A 25880-nucleotide genomic window follows, 5' to 3' on the forward strand; every position below is an offset into this window, starting at 1 on the left:
GTCCCAAGTGACTTCCACAGTTAGGCATTTGCAAGGTACATGTGTCTCAATAAAACAGCAATAATTAACATTAAACATGATGCAAAAACATTTCTGGCTGAAAATGGGATTGGGATTCAGGCCATCTGTGCTCTGTCCTCATAATTATCCCTGACCTCATACACGACTTTGAAAAAGCCTGTACTCTGAATCCAGATTACCGACTCTAAATTGTGTTCAAGAAACTTGTCTATAAAGCTCTTTGAAACTTATGGCAGCAAAGTCCTTAATAAGATGCTGTTCTAACTATAAAGTATATGTTTGTGCAGGAGCTTGCTGGCCTGCCTGGAATGAATGTGTAAAGCAACAGATAATCCTAATCAACCAAAGTGAGGTGCAAATCCCACCTTTCTGCCTTCCTCCTCCGAAATCAGCAGTGACTGTCAGGATTACCATCCGAAACCACGGCAATGGAGAGAGGCACGACGAGCAATGTCTCTATGTGACTGCAAAACAAGAACTGCAATTGGAAATCAGGTCTGGCTTTAAACCTAGTATTCACTGGTTAATATTATTATTGCACAAGCATAGTACAAGGCCACAGTTACCAATAATAAAGTGATATTGTACTTTTAGAATCATAGAATCACAGAATGGTTTAGGTTGAAAGGGACCTTAAAGATGATCTTGTTCCCCTCCTCAGTCATGGGCAGGGACACTGTCCACTAGATCAAGTTACTCAGAGCTCCATCCAGCCTGGCCTTGAACACTTCCAGGGATGTGGCATCCACAGCTTCTCTGGGCAACCTGTGCCGGGGCCTCACCACCCTCACAGTAAAGAAAACTAATTGTTCTAAATCCATTTACAATTTACCATTATAAAAATTATTGACCAAACGAGCCTTGCTGCAATTTCAGTCCATGCTCCTGAACACAAACCTTTCATAAACTGAATAATATTCTTCTGAAAACCATTTAGGGTTTTTGACCCCAATATATCCTTCCAGTGTTGGAGATTTCAATAGGCTAGCCTCATTGAAACAACAGGAATAAATGTCATAAGATATGTCTGAAATTTCTCCTAGACATTTCATACTGTGTATAATCCCCATCTTACTCCCTTACAGATGTGAGGCAAACTGCAAACCAGTGAATGTTAGTGATGATGTTGTTCTGAGTGTCTCTGGACAGGAGGACTCCCAGGCCATATATTATAACTGGTATTTAGATAACACGTTCCAAAACAAGGTGAGAGCACCAGATTTGTCAAAAATACTGCACACACAAAAATAAATATCCACAAAGCCATATGGCCTCAGAGGGATATTTTGTCAAGCGGATGCTTTAAAAATACTAGTGAAGACCAAGACAATGGGGTGCCTGGTTTGGGAGGGGTTATAATGAAGGGCACCAAACTGCCATCCTGCTTCTGATAAATCACAACAGAAAGCACAGCAAAGGGCTTCTACTACCATGTGTTCTTTTCTGTCTGATTTTCCAGTCCACAACTCTCCCTCTAGCCTGCGGTCTGACTGGTTTCCAGCAGAACTCTTTGAATTTGCTTCAAAGCAACACGTCCGTGTTGAGAATAACCAGCTCCTTCTTGCAGACACAGGGAGAAGCTTTTCTGATTAAAATAACAGGTAGGGGCTAACAGGGTTTTAGGGCTTTTCAGACTCCTTTGAGATAGTCTCTCCTGACACGACATCACATTGATGTCACACATTCATAGCCTCACTGACAAATCTGAAGGTAAATTAGTCTACAAGTTGAAAGGTGTTACTTCATATGTGGGTTCTTTAAAATAATGAAGAGATAAGTTTGTCCTGGGGTGTCACATAGCAGGAGAAATTCAGTTATCTTACTCCAAGCTGTTAATAACTTTGTTAAGTCTCATCGGAAATGAAGTTACGTTAAATGCTTGATCAAATAATAGAGCTTGGTTTTATAATGCAAACATTAACATATTTGAAATAGTTATTTTCCTCGTATGGTTTACTCAGTAACAGCATTTCACATCTCATTAGGCCCACCCTGCTGTGTGTGGTGCCTGAGCAGACAGCCCCATTGCTCAGTAGGTGAGATGAGCGCCTGCAGACTGGTGCTGCTGGGGCACGGTTCTGGCTGACGCTCTGCTCCCTCCCCTCCCAGCACTGACTCAGCGAGGCTACGGGGAGGGATGGTTCCTGGTGAGCACCGTGCCCGCACCCGAAGCCCCCGGCTGTGCCGTGTCACCCGAGCATGGATCGGTGCTCACCGCCTTCAGAGTCTCCTGCAGTGCTCCAGGCTTGGAGGATTCGGGCCAGTCCAGTCCCAGCAGGCAGCTCACATATTGCTTCTATGTGACACCGAGTAAGTCCCCAGGTGAACTGTTGGGCTTCTTCTAATAAGAGCAAAGGCACAACCTGCCCTGCTCTGGAGGGAGACTGATCGTGAGTGAACCACGCCTGCACAGAGCGAGCCCTGAGTCCCCTGTTCTCAGGGAGCAGGAGGTGTCTCTGTGCTGTCTGGTCGATGACCCCTTCTTTCTTGTTTCAGATTCTCTCCTGGACTGTAGCCCGGATCCTGGACTCTTCCCAGTTTATCTTCCACTTGGAGAAGAGGAAAATAATTTTATTTTACATGTGACAATTATTGTCAGCAATAACTTTGGTGATACTGTTCAAACAAATGCTTCAGTGAAGGTACATGGTAGAATTCATTTATTTGAAGAACTCTCAAGTTGATAAGTAACCCACAACTGACTTTTGGAGCTTCTTCCTGTTTTAGATATATTACTTCCTTCTGAAAGTGCCATAATCACAATTTTCCTGTCTAACAGGGACTATTCCCTGTATGCTCAAGGTCAAAAAATCTTCCACTGCCCTTTTTTCTAGAACAGAAGTTTAAAAGAATTGTTTGAACATTGATCAAGCAGTGTAAGCATGTTTACTGAGTTTGGAACTGCTCTGTGTGGGCCCCAAAAGCCTTGTGTTTCTTCCCCAGTGCCCCACTGAGGAGATCCTTATCAGGCCATTAAAAATAAAACATTTAAAATGGGAAACACAAAACTTTATGTCCCACTCTATCTAGGCTGTCATTAAGATGATCATGGAAGCTTTTCAAAGAAAATTATAACAGCATTGGCAATGTTGAGAGCATATCTGATTTCTTCATCAGGTTGGACCTGCAGATATGATGGATGGGAACCTGACCCTGCAGGCTGTCATATCTGAGAAGGCAAACACCATCCTAAGAGATGGGAACAACAGTATGAGTCTTTTCCAGCTGTACAAGTCAGTGACATCTGTCCTGAATCAACAGATCCAAGAGGAAAGTTTTAACATGTCTTTACAGACAAATACACGAAAAGAGGTCAGAGAAACGCTTTCTTGCAGTACAATGCCATATAATGGACCCATCATATTCTTTGACAGCTCTTAAATAATAAAAAGCCCACATATCACCACTTGAAATCAATGAAGGTTTCAAGTTTCTAGCATGTGTCTCAGTGTTTGGCACAGGCTTCAGCTAGTTGTCACTATTTGCCTACGTAAATTATTTGTTTTATCACTCATCAGTAAAACAGTTAATTCTCAATTGTTATTTCATTAATTTAAAGTAGTTAATCTAAACCTGATTTCCCAAAACAATTTAAATATCGATAAAATGGCCTCTCCAGTGGGATAAATATCCTATCTAATTTCCCCCAAAAGCATTAGATGGCAGGTAATTTTCTTTTGTCCATTTTAGCCACCAGTTGATGTTTCAGTCATAAGCTGATATTTGTACAGTGCTTTGAGTGCCTCAGATGAAGAGATCTAGAGAAATGCAATGTATCCTTCAATTAAGATTCATTATTCGAATAACATCAATCACACATGGCTCTGCTTTCTCTGGAAGTGGCATTTACACAGTAATTCACATACATTAGTACAAATTCTCACAAGTAACTCTCCTTGCTCTTAATGGATGTTAAGTGTATGAATTCTCTGTGCTGGGAGGTAACATAAAACTCATGATTATATAATTACTAGGGCAAGTGGCATCTTGTCAGTAGAGCTAATATCAGCTCAAATGATCCTTGTTGTGGAGCCTTATTCCACAGCATAACTTACGGCATGCCTGGCTGTCAATACACAGCACTACTTTTACAGTCCTAATTAGCATCTTGTTCCTTTGCCTAATTATCCCTTTTCATCCCAAGCTCCGAGGGCTGATGCTGACAACTCTCTCTGTTGTTAACATAACATCAATGCAGACTGCTCTGAAGATGTCAGAGGTATTGAAAGAAATCACTTACAGGAGTGAAGAGCTGTCTGTCTCAGCACAGGTAAGAACAAATTCATCTTCTATCTCCTCACACTTATAGTAGAGACTCTCATTATCCCACTGACCTTGGAAGAGCTTCAGTGCCTTATAATTATCTGGTCTTACCCATTTTTTTCAATTGTACCATAATGTGCATTTTGACCATCAGTACTTTGACTCAGTTCAGAGTAAGTAAATTCAAGTCTCAGATATTGTCTCAGCAATCTGCAATCCAGGCTATAAGCATGACATTTATCACACATTTTTGAGATAGAATTCTTAACTTTTAGTCAGAAATGTATCAGGATGCATGTTTTCTCTTGTAAAGCACTTTTAGAACCCTGAAGAACAACTGCCCCAAGAGGGTTTTTCTAGAATTGCCCACGCTTGTTCATCCCTGATCCAGGCACTCCACAAAATGCATGTAGGTAGGTTGTCAAGGAACATGTCAGCACCCAGAGGAACTGGGCACAAATGTGCAGGTTGGTCTCACAAAAGTGTCTCTTGAATCTTATCTGGCAACATCACATTATTAGTAGATGATGCTATTTATGCTTATGGGGTGAACATATGGCAGGACAGAACAGACTGTCACTGGGGGAAGTTTCCCAAATATGCAGGCAATAAAAACAGCTGTCCTGATTTCTGATGTATTATAGAGTTGGAGCCAGACAATGGCTTGGGAGGATTTCAGCAGGATGTGGTTAACTTTGGCAAGACAAGAACATAGCTCAGGTCCAGCCCTCACCCTAGAGAAAAGCTGCTCAGCATTCACAGGCTGTGGGAATGGATGTGTCCAAGCTTGCAATGAATTTGCTTGGCCCCTTCACCATCCTGGGCTAAAATCTGGCCAGTGCTTTCACAGTCACAAAGCTTCATCCAGGCACAAAATAAAAATTGTAAAACGCATTCTTCTTTGGCACGAAGATACAAATGTACAACCTAATTTGCTACATTACTGTACATCTAAAAGCTATCCTTGCCCAGAGTTTGACAGACAGATGTTATTAATCTTTTTATGGATTGCATCGGTAGAAGCAGGCTGCATTTTTCATGCCTGTACCATCTAGTATATCACCTTTATTAGCATTTGAAGTATTACCCCAGCTAAAATAATTATAGTAAAAACAGTGTTAGCCACTAATAGTCACAAGAGATTACTAATGTTGCAATATTCAGTAAATGACACAAGTGTCACTTCTGTCACTTGCAGTGCCAGCACATATAAACTGCTCCCTGTGTTTCTCATGCAGGTGGAAGCCAGCAACACTCTGAAACACATCAGTGCCTCCTTGCTCGCTGTAAACACAGAGCACAGCAGAGATGGTCAGGAGTTAAAGGAAGCAGCCAACTATCTGTTTAATGCAGTGAGCAATGTTCTTAAAGCTTCTGTAGAAATCAGAGCTGGGAACAACTCAGTGCCAGAGGCAGAACAGGTAATTTAGATTTGGTCCAGTTTGTACTGTACTATGTGTGAATATTTGTTTGCTTTGGGAGTTTTTAAGAGCTCTGCTGCCTCTCATATTTTTAAATTGGCAGTGGGAACTGTTCATTGTGATACCATGATGGACTTGAATATCAGAGAGAACTTCTCTCCAGTTAGACATGTTAGACTGAATGTCTGTTAATGAAGATGATAGAAGCCTCTTAAGATTTGTTACACTGAAAGCTGAACAGGACAGAGCACTGGAGAACACAGCATCAGCTCTGACCTCTTATCAATGACAAGAACATTGTGATTTTTTTTCAGATTTGCCTCCTTTTGCCCCTTAATTCAAGGAAGCCACAGGTATTAAATATTCACGATTGCCACCACTACTTCACAGCTTGAACCAGCTCTGGTTGCTGCTTAAACTTGGGCAGAAAGCTCTGATTACCTGTTCAGAAACATGCAACATCTTTATTTTGTCCTCCCCTTCCTATCTATATGTGAATTGTCACAGCTGACTCTGTGAGTTTCCTGGGCTGAACAGGAAATTTATATAAATACTTTAATTTCATCACTGCAAGAGAGTAGGGATGAAATAAATCTAACCTGAGAGAAAAGATTATGAACTGGACAAGTTCCTCAACAATAACACACTAGTAATACACAATTGATATGCAAATAGGCCCTGTTTTTCCAAGTAACTAAACACCAAAGTGTGCAGCTAAAGGGCATTAATACACAAAAGTACATGAATATATTGATTGATTTCATGCTTGTAATTTCGATGTGTAGAAGTTATAAATACTACAATATAAATGTAAAATCTGTAAGACATTTATTTGCTGTCTGCAATGCTTCAATGAGAATTACAGAAATTGAATTGCAATAGAATAACCTTCTCTGAGATTAAGGAGCCCATTACCAAGTTTTTCAGCTTAGTAAGACACTAAAATTAAAATGAAGCAATGACAAATAATGTGCAGCTTGATGATCCTGAGCACCTTTGTTGTAAGTTTCCTCCTCTAATCCTTTTCCAGAGTTCAGTGTCACACCAGCTCCTAAGTACAGTTGAAAATCTACAGAGTGCCCTTCTGTTTGGGAAGGTACCAGGTGATGAGCCAACAGTCCTCACCTCTCCTTCTGCCACAATGTATATGCACAGGTAACATGCAGTGTCTCCCACTGAAGCTTCTGAGAGCTACAAATATAAATTCCATTGTGCTTAAACAGAATGTTTGGAACCAACTAAATATTGTAGCATAATGACAATTTCAATAGTGCAACAAGGCTGTTGTTAGTGCCTGATAGTAAGAACAGCCTGGACTCCAGGAACACCACCTTAGAAATTCCCATGCTGTGTCTCCTTTAACCAGCCAAGAATTTACTACCATTTCCTGAATGAGGCAGCAGTCCATTCCTTTTGAATGTATGTAGAAAACTCATCTCATGCCAGTTAAGAGTTTTTATCTTTTCCAAGTAGCCAATAATGACATGTTATATGGAACTGCAACCAGCTTGGCAGAAGCAAATATAATCCTGAGGAGCCTGATGAGCATTCTCCATTACTTATAATCATCCCTAAATTGTTCCCTGAGAGCCTGGTTTTCATCCACATCAAACTGTGCATGCAAATCAAGAGCATGTTCACACATAAACCAAGTTTTTAAAATAAGTACATCTTGGTACAACTTCCTCTCCAGATATGCCAATTCCACCCCTTTGTTGATGATTCTATGATAGTGTTCTGTGGAAAAGAACAGGGACAGGTTCTTGTACAAAGTATTTACTGGCAGAGTTAGAAATAGTTTTGTACCTAAGTTACACTTACAAAATGAGAAAGCTTTCTCTGTAGATATGAAGTCCATGCTATTGATGTTTGAGGTTTTCTTGGTGGTTTTTTCCCTTTTATTATTTTTTTTCTCTTTTATTCTGCTTTGCTTATGACCAACCCTAACTGGACAGATTACAAACAGAAAAGATGGAGAGCACATCCATTAACATCTCCAATTCCAACTCTGCCAGCTTTACTCTCCCACCTGCTTCCTCTCTCAATGTTTCAGGAGTTGATGATGAAACAGTGGATATAAGGGCAAGTAAATAACTTTTATCTAACTCTATCTCATATCCAGCTTGCATTCCCAATCTAATGGTTTTACAATAGTTTATCCTTTTACAATGAACAGACAAGCAACAGTCATCCCTCCTGTCATGTCAAGAAAATAATTTGGAATCTTTTTGGTCAAAGAAGCCTAATTTATCTTAATTGCATGAGGTTGTTTAGGAGGACTGAAAGCTTAAATTCCCCATCCCATCAGTCCCTTACATACACTTGATTCACACCTGCATGGCAGGAGCAGGCAATGGAATGAGTCAATACCTACAAATCTATTCGCTGTTTGTTTACATTTTATGCTCTGAGGAAGATGCAACAGCTCAGAGTCCATTACTACATTCAAACTAACCTACATCAGCTTTCTTTCATCTCAGCAAGAAATACATGAGTGTGGGCCACTCAGATCCTGCAGGAGACAAATGTGCTGATGGTAGCACATCCCTACATCCCTCATCTGAATCAGGACATGGTGGTTTTTCCCTCAGAACAATAGGCTGCATATAATTGTCATATTTTCATAAGAAATTTCCTAAGGATTTCTCTAGTTGATTTGACCCTTTCAGGAGACCACCTGAAAACATTTTGTTTTCACTGCACCTTTTCCAACTCTGCTAAAAAAGTGTCACAGTGTATGGAAACAATAAAGATTGTTGTACACATTTCAGAATGAAAATCACTTTCAAGGTTTGTAGACCAACCTTAGAGATACGGTAGAGTCTTATTTAAATCTGGATGCAGGCTTTTTGGAAGTCAGGTCCTGTTTGGGTCTGAGCTCAAGCTCCCACTGTTCAGCAATTCAGAGTGTGAATATAATGAAATATTGACAATAGCTCAGTTGTCTGATAGTTAATGTCTTCTAACAGATGGTGAGCTTTGCCATGAATCCCTTTTTCTCCAGTGACATCAGTTTTGACATCAGTGGAACAGTGGGAGGTCTAAGTCTAACTGGTCTGGATGGTTTGACCATACCAGTCAGCAACCTCAAAGAGAACATTGAGGTAAATCCACTATTTTCTAACCCTCATCCTCTTTTCACATTTTTTTCCTTTCTCCATTAAGGAACTGTCATTTGTGTTATCATTTGTGAGGTGAATGCAGATGCTGGTAGTGTTCATTATTTCAGATAATGGGATGATGCTGTCTGCATTTGTGATGGAAGGATTTGTGTGATGGGATGAATGAAATAATATTTCTGTCTTTTCTTAAAAAGGAAGCATTTTATTCTTCATTTAAATGAATATAAGAATGCTAATGGTTGTGGAAACAGACTCCAGATTACAGTCATCCCAAAGCACAATGTGAAGTCTGATTTCAACATCCAACCTCTGTATTTATTGTACTACTCTTTGGCTTCCTAGTCCATGTATAAACTGACATCTAAATCATTCATACATGTGCTTCACATAGCCAATGTCTCAGTCATAATCACAGTTCTCAGGTCAGAAATGCACTAATGGTCACAGGCTTTGTGATAAGTCTACACAGGTTTCAAATTAACTTTTCAGAGGTTAGTTGACATTATCGAGAAAACTACTTTGAAAGTGATATTTTTGCTGGCCATGCTTTCCTGATGTTATGAAAAAATAAAATCTAGCATGTGTCTGCATGCTAAGAAGAAAAATGCTTTTCTGTATTTAAACCTATGTCTTTCTGTTTAAAAACAGATCATGTTACCAAGGCTTTCAGCAACACAGGAAGATAAGATTCTGTTGAATCTGGGCAATTATAGTACTTTTCAAGTCAATGTTACCTCAGGAAACACATCTATAGTGATCCACCTGGAATCTGAACATGACATTCCACTAATACTTTACTTGGGCTATGGGTATCACCCAAATGAGACCAACTATGATATGAAAAATCATCTGTTCTGTAAGAAAACTTCTGGAGGTAAGATAAGTGGTTAGTGACCCATGAACTTGCAGAATGAGCCTTGGCCATGAGTTCAGGTGTCTAGCTGGAAAGAAACCTCATGCTTCAAGGTTCCTATCTGTAGAATAAAGTGTTCACTAACAGGAGCAAAGATTGGGATGCTTTGAACAATGAGTTGCTAAGAATGATTTCACACCTGTTTCTTTGGTTTATTTGTTACATGCAGTACAGCTGCATACTTCTGAATTAGCCTTTCTGTATATACATTGAAACTAAAATATTTATGTTCAAGGTGAGACAAACAGCTGGGTTCTCAGCCCAGAAGAACTCCTTTTTGGAGAGGGAATCTACTATTTCATAGTTTTACAAGACATGGGAATGGATTCCACAGTCTATGATGGGCTAACCATAAATGCCACTTGCTTTGCATCCCGCTGTGTGTTTTGGGATGAGCACCAGGGAGGCTGGAACAGCTATGGATGTCATGTAAGTAGAGCAAAACAAAACAATGTGTCTGTTCTATACTTCAAAGCCAGCCCTCATAACCACCATCGTGTAGTAAAATGATAGCACTGAACTGACACCACAAAACAAGATCGTTTTGAGATGTTTTAATAAACTCAAGAAGTTTAGTCATATTGAACTAAGCTTCAAACAACATTTCCGTCTCTATTTCATGGGATGAACCTCTACATAAGAAGAAATGGAACCATTCTGACAACTCCATGATATATTGTAATGCCCCTTGCTGGTTAGGTGTTAGAATTAATATTCCTTATTGGAACTTGAACAATTCTGTGTACAGCAGCTCTCTACACTAACTTACCAATCTCAGCACTGTCTTTTCCATCTCAGCACTGTCTTTTCCTTTCCTTGGTAAGTCACCTAATACTTTGAAGCCAGATGTTTTATCAGCAATCTTTTCTGGGTTTCAGGTAGGACCAAAAACAAATCCTAGCAGCACACAGTGCCTCTGCAACCATCTGACCTTCTTTGGGAGCTCCTTCTTTGTCATACCCAATGCCATAGATGTCAGCAAAACAGCACAGCTGTTTGGTACATTTGTGGACAATCCTGTGGTGGTGACAACTGTAGGATTCATCTTTCTGACATATGTGCTTGTAGTTATTTGGGCTCGAAGGAAAGACCTCCAGGATGATGCCAAAGTAAGTCTCCAGCTAATAAAGTCAATGTATTCAGGCCAATGCCCACTAAGCCTAGCCTGTTTTAATAGGAAGTCTTTAACCAATCCTACTCCTTTCCCTGTAACTGGTAAGTAAACATTGTTCACAAGATGACAAATTCCTACTCACAGCTTTCAGGAATCTGTACTTACAGGACTGCTAACACACTGCTTGTGCTGTGTCACTCTGCAGGTGAAAATCACTGTCCTGGAAGACAATGACCCTTTTGCTCAGTATCGTTACCTTGTGACAGTTTTCACAGGACACCGCCGTGGTGCAGCCACAACCTCCAAGGTATCAGTGGCACTGTGTGGGAAGAGAGTTTATTTGTCTAGGGGACTGGATGAATAATGGAGCACCTGAGGCTATTAATAGGACAGCACAAATGCACTGTTTGAGCCAGAAAGCCCTTAGGTTTGATGAAAACTGGAAGAGTATGCTAGAGAAATAAACACACAAGATGTGCAAATCTTCATTTTACCTTCTTATTTTCCAGGTGACTCTCACCCTCTATGGACTGGATGGACAGAGTGAGCCCCACCATCTAAATGATCCTGATACACGAGTCTTTGAACGTGGAGGAGTGGATGTTTTCCTCCTCTGTACCTTCTTGCCTCTTGGGGAACTGCAGAGTATTAGATTGTGGCATGATAATTCAGGGGACAGTCCGTCCTGGTAAGTGGAGGTCTGGAGATCCTGGTAAGTAAAGATCCACAAATAATTTTTTATAATGACAACAGCTTTCCTTTTCTAGCATTTGAAAAAACTTCGTGCAGTTCTAGAAAGAAGTGTTAGATTCTAGTTTTTGCAGATGAATAGACCAAATCATAGTCTAAACTGGAGGACCAGGAGTGCTTCCCATATCCCAGGTCCAATACAGGATGGGATATGTTCTGTGCCTTACAGTTTAGTCGCCCTAAGAAGCCAAAGGCCAGAGTTTGTCCTCCACAGTCTTGTTGAGTTCTGGATTTAACACACTCAGTGACATATGATTGTGCCCTGTGTGTTTCTCCAACAGGTATGTGAATCGAGTATCAGTCCATGATCTGGCATGGGATCAGAAATGGTACTTCCTCTGTAACTCTTGGCTAGCCATTGATATTGGAGAATGTGTCCTAGATAAAGTGTTCCCGGTAGCAACAGAACAGGACCTGAAGCAGTTCAGGTACCCCCTATTTCACAGTTTTTTTTTCCTCTTGATAGCAGTCAGTCTAGAAAAGCAAGCATGGAAAAAACAGACCAAAGCCCTAGAAAAAACTGAAAACAAGGAAGGTTTTTCCACTGCCCTTAAAGGGCTCTGAACAAGAGAAAAAAGAAGGATGATTAAGTAAATCTAATCATTACCCTAACAGTAGTACCATACTGAAAATATTGGTGCTAAAGAAGGATAGCCTGACAGGACCTAGAGAAACCCAAACATCTTCTCTTATGTGTAATTTTCTTAACAATTTAGGTAGGAACTATTCACCTTCCCTCCATGCTGCGGCCAGAAGGATAGGACATAAGTAGCTATGACCATTCCATGCAAATCAAGCAATGATATTTGATAATTTCTCCTAGTTATTATTTCTTCTGATAGTGCCTAGAAGCATGAACAGATTAGGACCCTGAACTAGAGTTTTGTTCTTCCCTCTCCTTTTTATGAATCCATTTGATTTCCCTCTTCTCCTTCCCAGCAATCTGTTTTTCATGAAGACCTCCCAGGGTTTCCAGGATGGGCACATCTGGTACTCGGTTTTCAGCCGCTCCCCACGAAGCTCCTTCACGCGAGCCCAGCGCGTGTCCTGTTGCTTCTCACTGCTCCTCTGCACCATGCTGACCAGCATCATGTTCTGGGGTGTGCCAAAGGATCCTGCTGAGCAGAAGATGGATTTGGGTAACAATCTTCAACATTGCTTGGGCAAGCAAATAGAGAGACAGCAGAATCTGGAAGCAAGAGTTGAATAAATGGGCTTTTTCACAAGAAAGAGACTTGATGGTTTATCTTGCCTGGGGTTATTTTTCCTTCTCCCCTCTGTTTGACCTTGACAGGTAAGATCGAGTTCACATGGCAGGAAGTGATGATTGGCTTTGAGAGCTCCCTCCTCATGTTCCCCATCAACCTGCTCATTGTGCAAATCTTCAGGAACATACGACCCCGGCCAGCCCAGCAGGGGAGAGAGAAGAAGCCGGGAAAAAATGGTCGTGTATCCCCAAGCCTGCCTCCCACCCCACGGGCCACCCAGGCTGCCTCTCTCACTCCAGAGGCTGTGACAAAGGCAAGTCCCAATGAGTCCTGTACTGCCCTCTGCTGCCACGCACTACCGGCTTCCCCAACTCCACAAATGATCCCTGTTCGATGCACTTCAGCCTGTCTGAAGAGAAAAGACAATTACCACTGGTGCAAAGCACTCATTTGCCCACCTAAATGCAATCCTTCATTAAGGTTATCTTTGTACATCCCAGCCCTTGCACAGTTATTGTGTGTGACCAAATCACCGTGTTCAGGAGTTAAAGCAAATGCTAAGCAAGACAGTGAAGATAGAAGGTATCATGGACCACATCTTTCTCAGCTTAGGTCCTCAGGAAGGTACTCTGCCCTTTCGAACCCTGAAAGCTGCCTTCCTGAACTCACTGAAATCTGTCTGTCACACCCAGCACTGTAGGATGTGCTATTCTTATCCATTCTGGAGATTTTAGCAATTGGTGCAGATCCCAGCCAGTGGTGCTGTCAGATCACATCAGCATAAGCCACTGCAGCCAGAGTCACTGCTGTGTTGCTGCTGTCTTTCCTAGGACGTAAGAAGAATTGCCAACTCACTCTTTAAAGCCCTGAAGACTCCATCTCTCACCTCAGCACCAGACCTTGAAAACTCAACTAACATCAACACACTTTTGTCATTGGTTGCGGACATCATCTGTCAGCAGAACAGAGCTGGGCAAGGGTTTTATCATGAGAGCAAGAAGGATGGTCCTATAAGTGTCACATTAGGTGCTGTGGATATCCAAGGTAAATAACACACTGTGAAATGCCTGCTGAAACCTTTGCAGTGAAAATTATTATAGCACTGGATGTCATGACCCAAGCTCTTCTTACATTTTCTGACTCAAAGGCAACTACAGAATCACAGAATAGCTGAGGTCTTAGAAGGGATCTCTGGATCCTACCATGCTGCTCAGAGCAGAGTCAGCAGGAGCAGAATTGTCCAAGATCAAATCCAGTCAGATGCTGAATGTCTCCCCAAGGATGAGGACTCCACAAATTATCTGAGCAACCTATTCCAGTGTCCAATACATAAGTTTTTTCTTATGCTCAGAAATTTTGCATGTTTTAAGGTGTGCCCATTGCCTCTTGTTCTTTCACTGCACCACTGAGTGCACAACTAAGTAAAGACAACTGTGAAATCTGTTTCTTATGCTGTAGAATCAAATGTTTGCTACCAGTCGGCTTGGGAGCAGGACCAGCATCTACCAATGAAAAGACTCACAAATATCAGTTGTTTCACTGTCTTTTTGACCTGTCCTTTTATTTCTTCTTGGACTTGTGCTGTTGTTCCTTTCACTCTGGCTCTCAACTAAACAAGAATGTATGAGTAAACAATATCACTGATTTCATTAAGACTCACATTTGGCTTTTCCAGTGAGTCTTCCAAGCTACTAATTGCACAGGTACCCAAGAACAAATTAACAGTTGATCTGATCTGACCTGTCTATTAAGCTTTTAGGACTGCTGTTTAACTAAGTTGCCTTCTGGAAAAAATTCCAAGCCATTCCAGCACAAGAGCATTATGCTCTAGTACTAAAGTTGCTTTTACACGTCCCTTCAAATGTTACTCTTCACTTCATCACACTTATGATCTTCAGCTCCAGTTCTACCACCCTTTGTATTGAACAATATTTCAATCTAAGAATATATATTTTCTCAATAAATCAATGAATAATTCTTTGCCTGCAGAAAAAACAAGAAGTCCAACTCCAGAGAAGAGAATTTGTGAGCAGCTGAAATACAGTGATTACCATCGCTGCTTGTACATGCAACTCCAGCATGTAGAGATGGAGCTGGAACTGCTGGGGCCCCATAAATTTCAGATGCCTCAGAGTTACACACAAGCTGTTTGTCAGGTTCAGCATTTGAAGAACCTCCTGGAGAACCAAATCTGCTCACCAGCATCCATCAGTGAGGGGTAACCCAGTTCTCATCTCATTCTCAGTATAAGTAAATTCAGGTCATTTATTCAAAATTGGACAAGATGACAGAGCTCAAATAATTACTGCTTAATATGTGCTAGATAACTATCATTATATCTGTAAAAATAAGCCTTACTATTATACCACTTCAGGAGCTACAAAGAAATTTCCATGCACTGTGAACTGCACACAAAGGCAATAATGACCTATCATTGCTGTTTGTCATTTTTGCCTCCAAAGTGCAAAGTTACAGTACAATGCCATGTGATAGTAAAGGACTGGGATAATCACCAAGCTCCAAAGTCACAGAAGACTCTTAAAATGTATGGATAAAGAAAAATTAATAAGCAGATAAAAATAGTTCAGTGAAATATGCTAATTAAGTTGGAAGTATTGGAAACAATTGCACTAATTACGTCAGTTGGCCTTCACGGTGATCACAAGAGATGCATTCGGCAGCTTAAATGCACTCATAGCTTTGTCAATAATTCTACTGGAGATTCAATTATGCATGAACTGAGGAGTAAATAAGCCCATCACATTTATTTTGGTTTTAGCTGATCTCTGCACGCCTCCTCGTTATTTTTTCTCACTGTAGTTTTTGCTATCCATATATCTTATATAACTACATTAATTAAAAGAATTTAGAATATTTTGATTTTATATCGTAAGTTGTTGCCTATTACCAGTGAACCTGATGACTGTGATTTTGGTTCCTATTCCATCTCAGACTGATTTTTTTCTCTTCTGGTTGATTCTCAAGGTGGTCCCATACTCCAAACTTCTCCAATAATGACAAGAAAAGTTTTTCTCACAGAGGGCTGCCCTGGTGGTTTGTGTTCATTGCTTGGTTCCTTGTGGCAGCCACCAGCGGTGTGGCCGGGTTCTTTACCATGCTCTACGGACTCCATTACGGCAAGGAGAACTCCATCAAGTGGCTGATCTCCATGGTCATCTCCTTCCTGGAAAGTCTTTTCATCACACAGCCCTTAAAGGTGAGAGCCTCAGAAATACAACCACTGGCCAAGATGAACCTCATCTGCTGCCATTGCAGAAAGACAATGTAACATGTTCTAAAGAGCTACAGGATTTAAGATATAAAATGAGAAGTCTTTGCCCTTAAAACAAGAGGAAGCAGTTGGTTTACAGAGTTCTGCTGGCTTTCGCTGACATTAACTCCATTAGTTACATCTCTCTTGCTTTGTCAGGGTTTAATGAGGTTTCTCAATAGGGAGGATGTGTCACAAAATCAGTTTAGCTGGACAAACCCCACCACTGTGCACTGTTCTCTTGTTTATGGGCTTCAGCTGCATGGGTTCAACAAGCCCAAAGCACAGTTGTTTTCCTGCAGTGCCTGGATCCAAAGGGATCCAGGTCAAAGCCTGAGCTTCTTTATATGAAATGGGCATATGGTGAGTCTATAGCTGATTCTTTCCAGGTGCTGGGATTTGCTGCGTTTTTTGCTCTGGTTCTGAAGAAAGTGGAACATGAGGATGAAGAAAACACAGCTATTGATGAGTCTTTATCTGCACCAGGTAACTGCCTGTAAAGTGAGAAATTATTAAAGAAAGTGCAGTGTTCTCCTAGCTTTTGGTGTGCTTTATGCATGAATATGACTCAGCTCAACTGCCTTGCAACAAAACCTGTAACTATTCCACAACTTAGGGAAAATAAATAAGTGACCCAGTGCAAAACACAACCTTCATGTAGACTGGTAGCTCTTTATCTGACAAGCATAAATAAAACCTCTCACAAAGAAATTTCCCACATCCTTTAAGGCCTATATAAAGGTTCCCAGGTTACATACTTTTCCACAACCACAGTTATCTGTATCATTCCCCTAAACTGAACAGTGGCTTCTGCAGTCATAATCATATCTAAATAAAGCCTTGACTAGCAGACAGGAATCCTAGGGCACATCAAAGTTATCTGATCTACAGCTTCCTCCCTGTTCAGCCTCAGGCTACAAATACACCACCTTCTGACATGCTCAGCCTAGAGACACCTGGACTACACCTGGTCCTAAACCCAACACACAGTTTTTGTGAGCTCCTTCCCTCCCCGCTGTTTGCCTTGTTATAGTAATGGTTTAAATCACATCCTCTGTCTTCCTAAGGGAAAGCATTAAATAGAAATGTTTCCTTAGAATGTCCAAAGAAACAAAAAGCAGGACATGGATAATCTGTTGACTAATTCCAAGGTTCACTGCTCTCCCTCACAGGTGATTCACACCCTCTCTTTGGAGCCCGAAGAGACAGCAGAAGCAATATTTACCGGCCACCTCCTGCTGCTGATGTGGAGAAAATGAAAATCAGCTGCATGAAGGAGAAGAAAGCTTTTGCCCTCATCAGAGAAATCCTGGGTATTATCCATATGTAGATTATCTTGTTTTATTCAGTAATACTCATCAGTAATTTTACATCAGTGAAAATATTGTTCTCTTGGGTGACAAAGTTTTGGCATATCTTCAGCTTTCTGCCAGACGTTATGATGTAGAGACAGGCTGTTCCATGGCAGCTGGAGCTGCAAGGAGGTGGGAATGTTAGCTGGAGAGAAAAGTGTGGCTAAGGCTTCATTTTACGGTAAAGAAACACATCACACACATGAGAGGTTGAAGAAAAGTAGAAAGGATAAAAGGAGGAAGTCAACAGTTAAATGAAGCTGAAATCAAAGAGCAGATGGAGGCCATCTTTCTAAAAGCAGATAGTATCTATAGATAATGATTTATGCCCCTGTTTTATTTCCTCTAAACTCAATGGCAAAAATACCTCAACCTCACTTGGAACAAAGTCAGACTGCTCATTTTATTTACAGCTGCCATGACTACTTCTCTTTAGCCTTCCCACTTATTTTCTTGACTGCTGCTCGTATTCCAAATGTGAAACAAACTGCAGCACATTGAAGCAGCTTGGGTGCATTCATTGGCACTGGTCACTAAGAGTCTATAAAGCACCTCCGTGGCCTAATAGGTGCTGACAGCAGTAATCATTCACACAATTTATTTTGAACAGCATTGTTAACTCAAAGCTCACATGTGCTGTCTCTTTCTGTTTTTTTTTCCAGCCTATCTGGGGTTTTTATGGATGCTGTTACTGATTGCCTATGGGCAGAGAGATCCCAATTCCTACTATTTAAACAAACACATTGAGGACAGCTTTACAGATGGATTCCATGATGTCTACAGTTACCAGGATTTTTTCGTGTGGGCAAACACTACCTTACTTAAAAACCTTTATGGATCATATAAAGGTGCAGAGTCACATTGTTTCCCTTCAGCTTGTCAGATTCTGAAACATTATTTTTAATACTTATCTCTAATTTGCATATTTCAGTGGAGAAAGGGACTGTGAGTATATGAGGCTAGCAAGAAATCTTATAATACGAATACTAGTGGATAACAAAACCCTACAGCTTGACCCCAAGTTAAACATCCCCTGATATTTTCCTTATGTTTAATACAACCCAAAAGTTCTGCACTGCAACGTTAAATTTTTCACATTTTACATTATTTACTCCAGATATTCAGATATATCCTCAGTTTTACACAGCTTTCTTTCCACAATAAAAAAAAAAAAAAAAGAATGGCAGACAGGTGGCACCATAAAGCTTTTCCTCAGGAGAGCTGTTTGCATCAGGACTTGGGTCAATGTGAAGGCAAATTATGCAATATCAGCATGTTTCTATCTAGCCGTATCCAGTAAAATATGACCCATTTTCCAGCTCACATTTAATGGTAAATATTGAAATATATTAGTATAGTTGTTCTTTGGGCATGACAGGCCACATGAACACTGTATAAAGTCACTTTTCTCCCCCAGACCCCACTTTTCTTCAGTATAAAATACAGATGGGGAGTGACACAGAACTCTGTTAGTGTGAATCGTATTTAAGAATTCAGTTCAAATCAACATGAGGGTTTCATTTTCATGACTATTTTGCTTACAGTGTTTCTGAGACAAGAATATATGGCAAAATATTAAGGCACCACTGAATCATAAATGAAATTAATATTATTAATTTTGTCATATTGCCAGTGCTGCTCTTTTCCATCTCCTGTTTAGGATTCATTACAGATGGCAATTCCAAGCTGGTGGGTAGTGCTCGAATTCGCCAAGTAAGAGTGAGAGGAGGCACCTGTCCCATTTCTCCCAGACTCCAGCACGTAGCTGAGGAATGCCATGCTCCATACTCCCTACAAACAGAAGATACATCAGCTTATGGGGAACACTGGAATACCTCAGCCTTTGATACCTCCTCTGACTTGAGCTCAGCATGGCAGTATCAGAGTCAGTCCGAACTGAGAGGACACCCTATCTGGGGCAAATTTGCCATCTACAGCGGAGGGGGATATGTGATTCACCTGGGAACTGACCCTAAAAATGCCTCCAGGTACCACTTGTATTCTTGTAAATTATCAGTGCATCCTCCACGTGATACATTCCTGTATGAGTTAGATCACTGGCTACAATTCTTTTGGCAGAATTCTCCAGTACCTTTTCAAAAATGTCTGGCTTGACACGTTCACAAGAGCAGTGTTTGTTGAATTTACAGTCTACAATGCCAACGTGAACCTGTTCTGCATTATAAGCCTGATGTTTGAAAGCAATGCTTTAGGTGAGAACTTTTCCTAAGTTGCATTTATGAAGAGAGCAAGCAGTGCACCTAGAGAAGGTAGATTTACACACTACTAGTGTTTTCCTAGTTTTTTCTTTAGTAAAGACAAGTGTTTTAATAAATCTAATCATGAGAGAATCAATGCAAATTTTACAAATCATTTAGGAAACATGCAGCATCACAGTAATATAGACCATAATGGAATATCTTATGTTTGCTTGCGCTGTGGTCATCTATTGATGAAGAAAACATGCTATTGAAACTTGATCTCCAGAACTTACACATCAGGAACAAGAAAAATTCTGTTTCCTAATCACTTCAGCTAATCAATACAATATTAAGACAAAAAATACAAATAACAGTCTGTCTTTTTTCTTCCAGATGACTTCTAATATATAGCTATGTAAATATGTAATACATAATGTGGATAAAACAGAATAGTGAAACCAAATTCTGGTTTAAAGGCTATAGGAAAACATTTGGTCTGAGCAGCAGCCTCTCTTGGTGTGTCCAAGTATCAGAAAATGCCCAAACTGACCACAAAACTAAGCTAATTTTGGGTTTAGAATGAGATTCAGCTTTTTAAAAAATTCCAAGTCCTCCTGCTGTATTTCTGCATTTGCAGTCCAATCCAAACTGAGCCCTATTGGGATTACTATTGTGCTATCACACAGACAGCACTACCACTCCAAAAGCCTTGACTCTCTGAAATTCCTGTTTGAGGAAAATTTCAAATACTTAGAGGGTTACTCACATAGTCAAGTCTAAATCTCAGTTCAATGGTTGGATTCAGCCTCACATTGATGTGAAAGCAAGTACAGAAGTCTTACTGGTGAACTGAGTTGTTAGAATGAAAGCAAAAAAGTGTCATTATCAGAGCCTTGAGGTGACCTCCGATTGTTTTTTAGGGGCCTTCTTCACAAGCACGGAGCTGCAAAGTGTCCGGCTCTACCCCTACACCAACAGCCTCCACATCTTTGTGGTTGCAGCAGAAGTCATTTATTTCCTCTTCATTGTGTACTACATGAGAGTACAGGTGAGGCCCAATGGAAAGTTTGGCTGAGAGCATTTCCTTGTGCCTGCTGTTGATTTCACTCACAAAAGGTTTAGGACTGTACTTGATTTCAGTAGTGCTGGTGCTGCTACACCAATGGAAGATTGAATTAGATACAGTGTCAGTATTAAATATTAGGAATGCAAAACTGTATTTGGCTGGAATGATTCTTTTGAGAAAGATAATGAGAACCTAGTGCAAGCTGTAGTTTTATTAATGCAGAGTAGTCTGCTTAATTGTGGAGGGCATTGCCCTAATCTTCAGAGGTGCACTGTATGATATGGAGTGATGAGACTGAAACAGTAAAACTCCTCACAGGTCAAGCTGATGAAGAGTCTGAGATGGAGATATTTCCATAGCAAGTGGAATCTCCTGGAGCTGGCCATTATACTGATTAGCTGGAGTGCTCTGTCAGTGTTTGTGAAACGGACAGTCCTTGGGACCCGAGACATCAGCTACTACCAGGAACACAAGGAGGAGTAAGTACTAATGCTATTTGGTGCATCCTTTGTTGTTGCTGCTTACGCAGAAATAAATCTATTTTTCCTCTTCCCAGACAGCACCTTGTCTGTGCTGGATATTGCTATCCTAGATGTTTATATTCATGAAGCCTGTGAGTGTGTCAGGGCTTAGATTTGTGTCACCAATAGGATTTTCTTTTGATACTGCTCTAGTAAAATCCAGCAGGCTTGAGCACCAAATTCCCTTTTTTAGCCCCTAATTTCCTCTCTGTGTCACCCTCTTGTGAACCAACAAGCCTTTCTGCTATGGGACATCCACCCAGAAAGCACATAATCTGCCTTGTTCTATGTTGTAAAAAGCCATTGGTTAGAGGACAATAATGGATTATTTCATACAGAATGGAAAATTATGACATCTTTTTTAAAATGGTCAAATAGGAAAGAGGTGGTAGAATCACAGGATAATGAGCAGAATTCGGGCTATAGCCTAGACCTCCTCTCCTTAAAAAAAAAAAAACAACTTAGCCATGCACAACTGAGCTTTTTGTGTGCACACAGTAGGAAGTGCAGGTGGGAACACGCAAGGAGGAACTCATTAGGCCTCCACTGAAACCAAGGACAGGGTAAATGGCTTTTCCAGCATACCCATTTATGCACTTCAAAGGATTCCATATGCATGACATATTACGTATTTTCTTTTTTTCCTAACAGCTCCGTAAGCTTCAGTGAAACAGCGAGAGCTGATGCAGTTCTTGGCTACCTGATTGCATTCCTGGTGCTTCTCTCCACAGTGAAACTGTGGCATCTGCTGAGGCTCAACCCTAAACTGAACATGATCACTTCAGCACTAAGGAGGGCATGGGGTGATATCTCTGGATTCATCACTGTTATTGCAATCATGTTCCTTGCCTATTCCATTGCTGTGAGTATGACAGTGCTTTCTGTGTTCTGCAGTCTGCTTCCACACTGTCAGGTTAAATCAACTGTTTCTGAATGCTAAAAGCAACATAACTTTACCATGTAAAATGGAATAAGCTGCCTGTCTAAATCTTAGGTTAGCAGCTTGGAGCCCAAGTCTTCTGTATGAGTGAAAGTGAAGTTAAAACATCCACTTGTCTGTTCTTTGCAAACTGAAATTTAGTGAAAAATCAAACACTGAGCTGAAAAATAAGGATTCGTTATGTTTAATAGATGTGACTAAGAACAAAGTACAGAAAAAAAGATTTTCTGGACAAAACTTAAATCGTGGAGAGTTCAGAAAGTGCCATTTTCTGTTTGGCTAGTTCATAAGTGGGAAATAAGTACCTTTTTTACATATCTAGTGGCAAGCTCAGCAGATGTAAGACACATTCTCATACCTGTGATAAAAGCTTTAGAGCTAAACACATTTTGCAGCAAGGACTCTGATCATGACACAAGACATGGCTTCTGTCCTCTGCAGGCAAACCTGATATTTGGATGGAAGCTCTACTCTTACAAAACTCTCTTTGATTCGGCAGAGACCATGGTCAGTCTTCAGCTGGGAATCTTCAACTATGAGGAGGTACCACATCTAATTTTGAGAAGTTTACAACCATACAGTTGGCATCTCAGCTATCAAATATGCTTTAACCCAGCAAATAGAAGGACTTTCAGTTAGTGTTAAACATTAATGTAATTTTGCAAGCTCTGCAGCTTCCTAAAGCAGCCACCTTTTCTGAGCAAGAAAAAGACGCCAAGTGAAATCTCTTTCATGTCCTATTTTGACCATGAGGAGGCTCATAATGAACCTTTCATTAAGAAACCTGCTCACATTTCAGCTAGAGATGTTACTAATTGATTGAAAGTTTTGAGCAATTTCCTTAGAAAGCTATGTATAGAAATGTGAACAAAGCCCTGTGTTTGTCCTGAGCACCCCCTCTGTCTTCCCAAGAAAGGCAAGGCCTTCCACAAGGGAACTTCATGTTTTTCAGTAAAATCTTTCAAATATTTCAATATCCTTTGAACACTTCTTTGTGGATTAAAAGAAATCCACAAGAAGTCCTCCTTGGTGGATGTCTTTAGACCATGGACCCAATAGGATATGGGTGGCTTTGAAGATCAGTAATTGGGCACAGACTTTTCCACCTCTCCCATTCATGTTAATCTTGAAAATACATTCCTGTACCGTAGCTTATATGAAGATTAGGGTTCAGATTTTTCACAACCCTTGGTTTATAAGTGTCTCTGACAGTCAGACTGTGCTTCTTTGCAAAGCATACAGTACAATAAAGTAAATGCATACAGAGATTTCATCTATTTTGAAAGCTGAGGCAGGAGGAAGCTTCAGCTGTTCTGTGGATAAACAGATCTCAGGCTTCTCAACTTTCATGTGCAACTGTCATACCATTACAATCAAATGCAAATGCTTAAAAAAACCCCAAAATTGTCCATATTCACACACACACACACATATATAAATATTCTCTTGTCTTTGTACTATATTGTATCAACACAGTGACTAAAGGAGAAAATTTCTATGTATGTATAATACATATGACATAATTGATTACATACAAGATTTTCAAAGTGACAAACCTTATTGGGTCTTAACTGCTTGTATGTAAGTGTGTATGTATGTCTGTACGTATGTATGTGTGGTTTTTTGTTTGTTTGTTGTCACAATCACAATATGATGTCTTACCTTATGCATTACACAGGTCTTGGACTATAATCCAATTTTAGGCTCCTTCTTAATTGGATCCTGCATAATTTTTATGACATTTGTGGTACTGAATCTATTCATTTCGGTGATTCTGGTTGCTTTTAGTGAGGAGCAGAAGCACTACCAGGTTTGTTCATCTAAGCTCTCCTGCTTTTAACATTTTTTGTTCAGTGCTTACTCAGGTATTCAACCATGGATGAAAACCATGTAAATTCAGTCCCACTCTTTAAAAGGCAACATTTGTTCAGAAAGTACACTTCAGATTTTGCAGATTTACACTGTCCATTCCTGTTCAGATCTGAATTGTAGCCTTCTGTTCACATACTAAATCCAGCAATAAACTCTTAGGCTTGTGCTGGGCTATACTGAAATCAGTGCCAAAACTGCTACTGAAGTGCCAGAGGCTTTACAGCTCCTTTTAAAACTCTCACAGTGAGTGCCTGACCCATTCAAGCTACTGATAGTGTGAAATCCAGCTTAATACTCCAGTACTGACCAGAATTCCTCTACATTTTAAATAAAGTCAAGGGAGATGAAAACAAAGAATATGATTGATAGAAGACATTATTGAGTTTTTTCATTTACTTCATGTAGAAATGGTGGGTGTCTCATTGTGTATACTCCTGTATACGAGCTGGCAAGTGCACTCCAGGCTCCTGTAGAGAGATTTCCATAGGATTTGACAATCAAAATTTCTATAGTGTCCATACTCATTCGGGGCTTCTGTCTGAATAAAAATATTGGCATGATGTTTTGCTTGTCAGCCACTCGTGCTCTGCTGAAAGTTGGCTTATTTCACCTCAAGTAGAGATTTTGTCTTGCAACTTGCTCTGGCTTCAGCAGACACTGAACCCTTTGGATGTGCAACTCTTCGTAACTTATTCATTGTTATTTCAGGCTTCAGAAGAAGAGGAGATTGTTGATCTAATGCTAATGAAACTCTTCAGTTTCTTTGGGATTAAATGCAAGAAGGAAGAGAAGCCAGTCACCAATGGACAACCGGAACAACCAGTCAGCGAGTGAACGAAGACCACATTGAAAAGTCACTTTGCTTGTGGGCAAAGTATTTACTTGTTTGCTACCAGCTGCAGTGGTTAGACTTAGGCTAGGTTATAGGCTTACGTTATTACAGCTTGTGACTAAAACGGGCTCACCCAAGGGAACGGCTTGAGCTGTGTCGGGGAGGTTTGTGTTGGATATTAGGAAAAGGTTCTTCACCCAGAGGGTGGTCGGGCACTGAACAGGCTCCCCAGGGAATGGTCACGGCCCCAAACCTGAGAGAGCTCAGAAAGCGTTTGGACAATGCTCTCAGGCACATATGGGGTTTTTGGGGTGCCTCTGTAGGGCCAGGAGCTGGAGTTTGATCCTTGTGGGTCCCTTCCAACTCAGCCTATTCCGTGATTCTGGGAAAATGGTGCCGTGTTCACCCCCAAAGTGCTGCCGGCGTGTTATTCTGGAGTAATAGATAAGAAATAGCGGTAACCCTAAGACGCAACGTCCCACGTGCACTTGTTGTAGACTTGGCACCTGTATTTATTTAATAAACACCGAGCGGCTGTTGCATTGTTTGGCTAAATCCTCCTCCTCTCCTCCAAGGCGGCGCACGGAACATGGCGGCTCCCTCGGGCCGCCCCAGTGCCCGCTGCCAGCGGAGCGCGCAGCCCGGCCCGGGCCGCCCCAGTGCCCGCTGCCAGCGGAGCGCGCAGCCCGGCCCGGGCCGCCCCAGTGCCCGCTGCCAGCGGAGCGCGCAGCCCGGCCCGGGCCGCCCCAGTGCCCGCTGCCAGCGGAGCGCGCAGCCCGGCCCGGGCCGCCCCAGTGCCCGCTGCCAGCGGAGCGCGCAGCCCGGCCCGGGCCGCCCCAGTGCCCGCTGCCAGCGGAGCGCGCAGCCCGGCCCGGGCCGCCCCAGTGCCCGCTGCCAGCGGAGCGCGCAGCCCGGCCCGGGCCGCCCCAGTGCCCGCTGCCAGCGGAGCGCGCAGCCCGGCCCGGGCCGCCCCAGTGCCCGCTGCCAGAGGAGCGCGCAGCCCGGCCCGGGCC

General features: G+C 41.4%; 1 protein-coding gene across 1 annotated transcript in view; it reads left to right on the forward strand.

The window, feature by feature from the left end:
• PKD1L3 (polycystin 1 like 3, transient receptor potential channel interacting) overlaps positions 1 to 25825 on the forward strand; it is a 36559-nt gene extending 10734 nt beyond the window's left edge. Inside the window, exons 11-43 of the mRNA XM_069026728.1 lie at positions 309 to 516; positions 1107 to 1227; positions 1481 to 1622; positions 2131 to 2331; positions 2518 to 2663; positions 3139 to 3333; positions 4166 to 4291; positions 5523 to 5705; positions 6736 to 6860; positions 7661 to 7787; positions 8675 to 8809; positions 9476 to 9701; positions 9976 to 10169; positions 10619 to 10849; positions 11060 to 11161; positions 11364 to 11542; positions 11886 to 12032; positions 12544 to 12743; positions 12899 to 13125; positions 13643 to 13856; positions 14802 to 15030; positions 15798 to 16029; positions 16473 to 16569; positions 17256 to 17396; positions 18098 to 18283; positions 19096 to 19423; positions 19515 to 19648; positions 20557 to 20684; positions 21021 to 21181; positions 21875 to 22085; positions 22605 to 22706; positions 23842 to 23973; positions 24744 to 25825. Of these exons, the coding sequence (XP_068882829.1) occupies positions 309 to 516; positions 1107 to 1227; positions 1481 to 1622; positions 2131 to 2331; positions 2518 to 2663; positions 3139 to 3333; positions 4166 to 4291; positions 5523 to 5705; positions 6736 to 6860; positions 7661 to 7787; positions 8675 to 8809; positions 9476 to 9701; positions 9976 to 10169; positions 10619 to 10849; positions 11060 to 11161; positions 11364 to 11542; positions 11886 to 12032; positions 12544 to 12743; positions 12899 to 13125; positions 13643 to 13856; positions 14802 to 15030; positions 15798 to 16029; positions 16473 to 16569; positions 17256 to 17396; positions 18098 to 18283; positions 19096 to 19423; positions 19515 to 19648; positions 20557 to 20684; positions 21021 to 21181; positions 21875 to 22085; positions 22605 to 22706; positions 23842 to 23973; positions 24744 to 24869 (5636 nt within the window). The 3' untranslated portion in view covers positions 24870 to 25825. The remainder of the gene's footprint in view (positions 1 to 308; positions 517 to 1106; positions 1228 to 1480; positions 1623 to 2130; positions 2332 to 2517; positions 2664 to 3138; positions 3334 to 4165; positions 4292 to 5522; positions 5706 to 6735; positions 6861 to 7660; positions 7788 to 8674; positions 8810 to 9475; positions 9702 to 9975; positions 10170 to 10618; positions 10850 to 11059; positions 11162 to 11363; positions 11543 to 11885; positions 12033 to 12543; positions 12744 to 12898; positions 13126 to 13642; positions 13857 to 14801; positions 15031 to 15797; positions 16030 to 16472; positions 16570 to 17255; positions 17397 to 18097; positions 18284 to 19095; positions 19424 to 19514; positions 19649 to 20556; positions 20685 to 21020; positions 21182 to 21874; positions 22086 to 22604; positions 22707 to 23841; positions 23974 to 24743) is intronic.
• The last annotated feature ends 55 nt before the right edge of the window (positions 25826 to 25880 follow it).

Source organism: Aphelocoma coerulescens, chromosome 11 (genome assembly GCF_041296385.1).
Source record: "Aphelocoma coerulescens isolate FSJ_1873_10779 chromosome 11, UR_Acoe_1.0, whole genome shotgun sequence".
Taxonomy (NCBI): domain Eukaryota; kingdom Metazoa; phylum Chordata; class Aves; order Passeriformes; family Corvidae; genus Aphelocoma; species Aphelocoma coerulescens.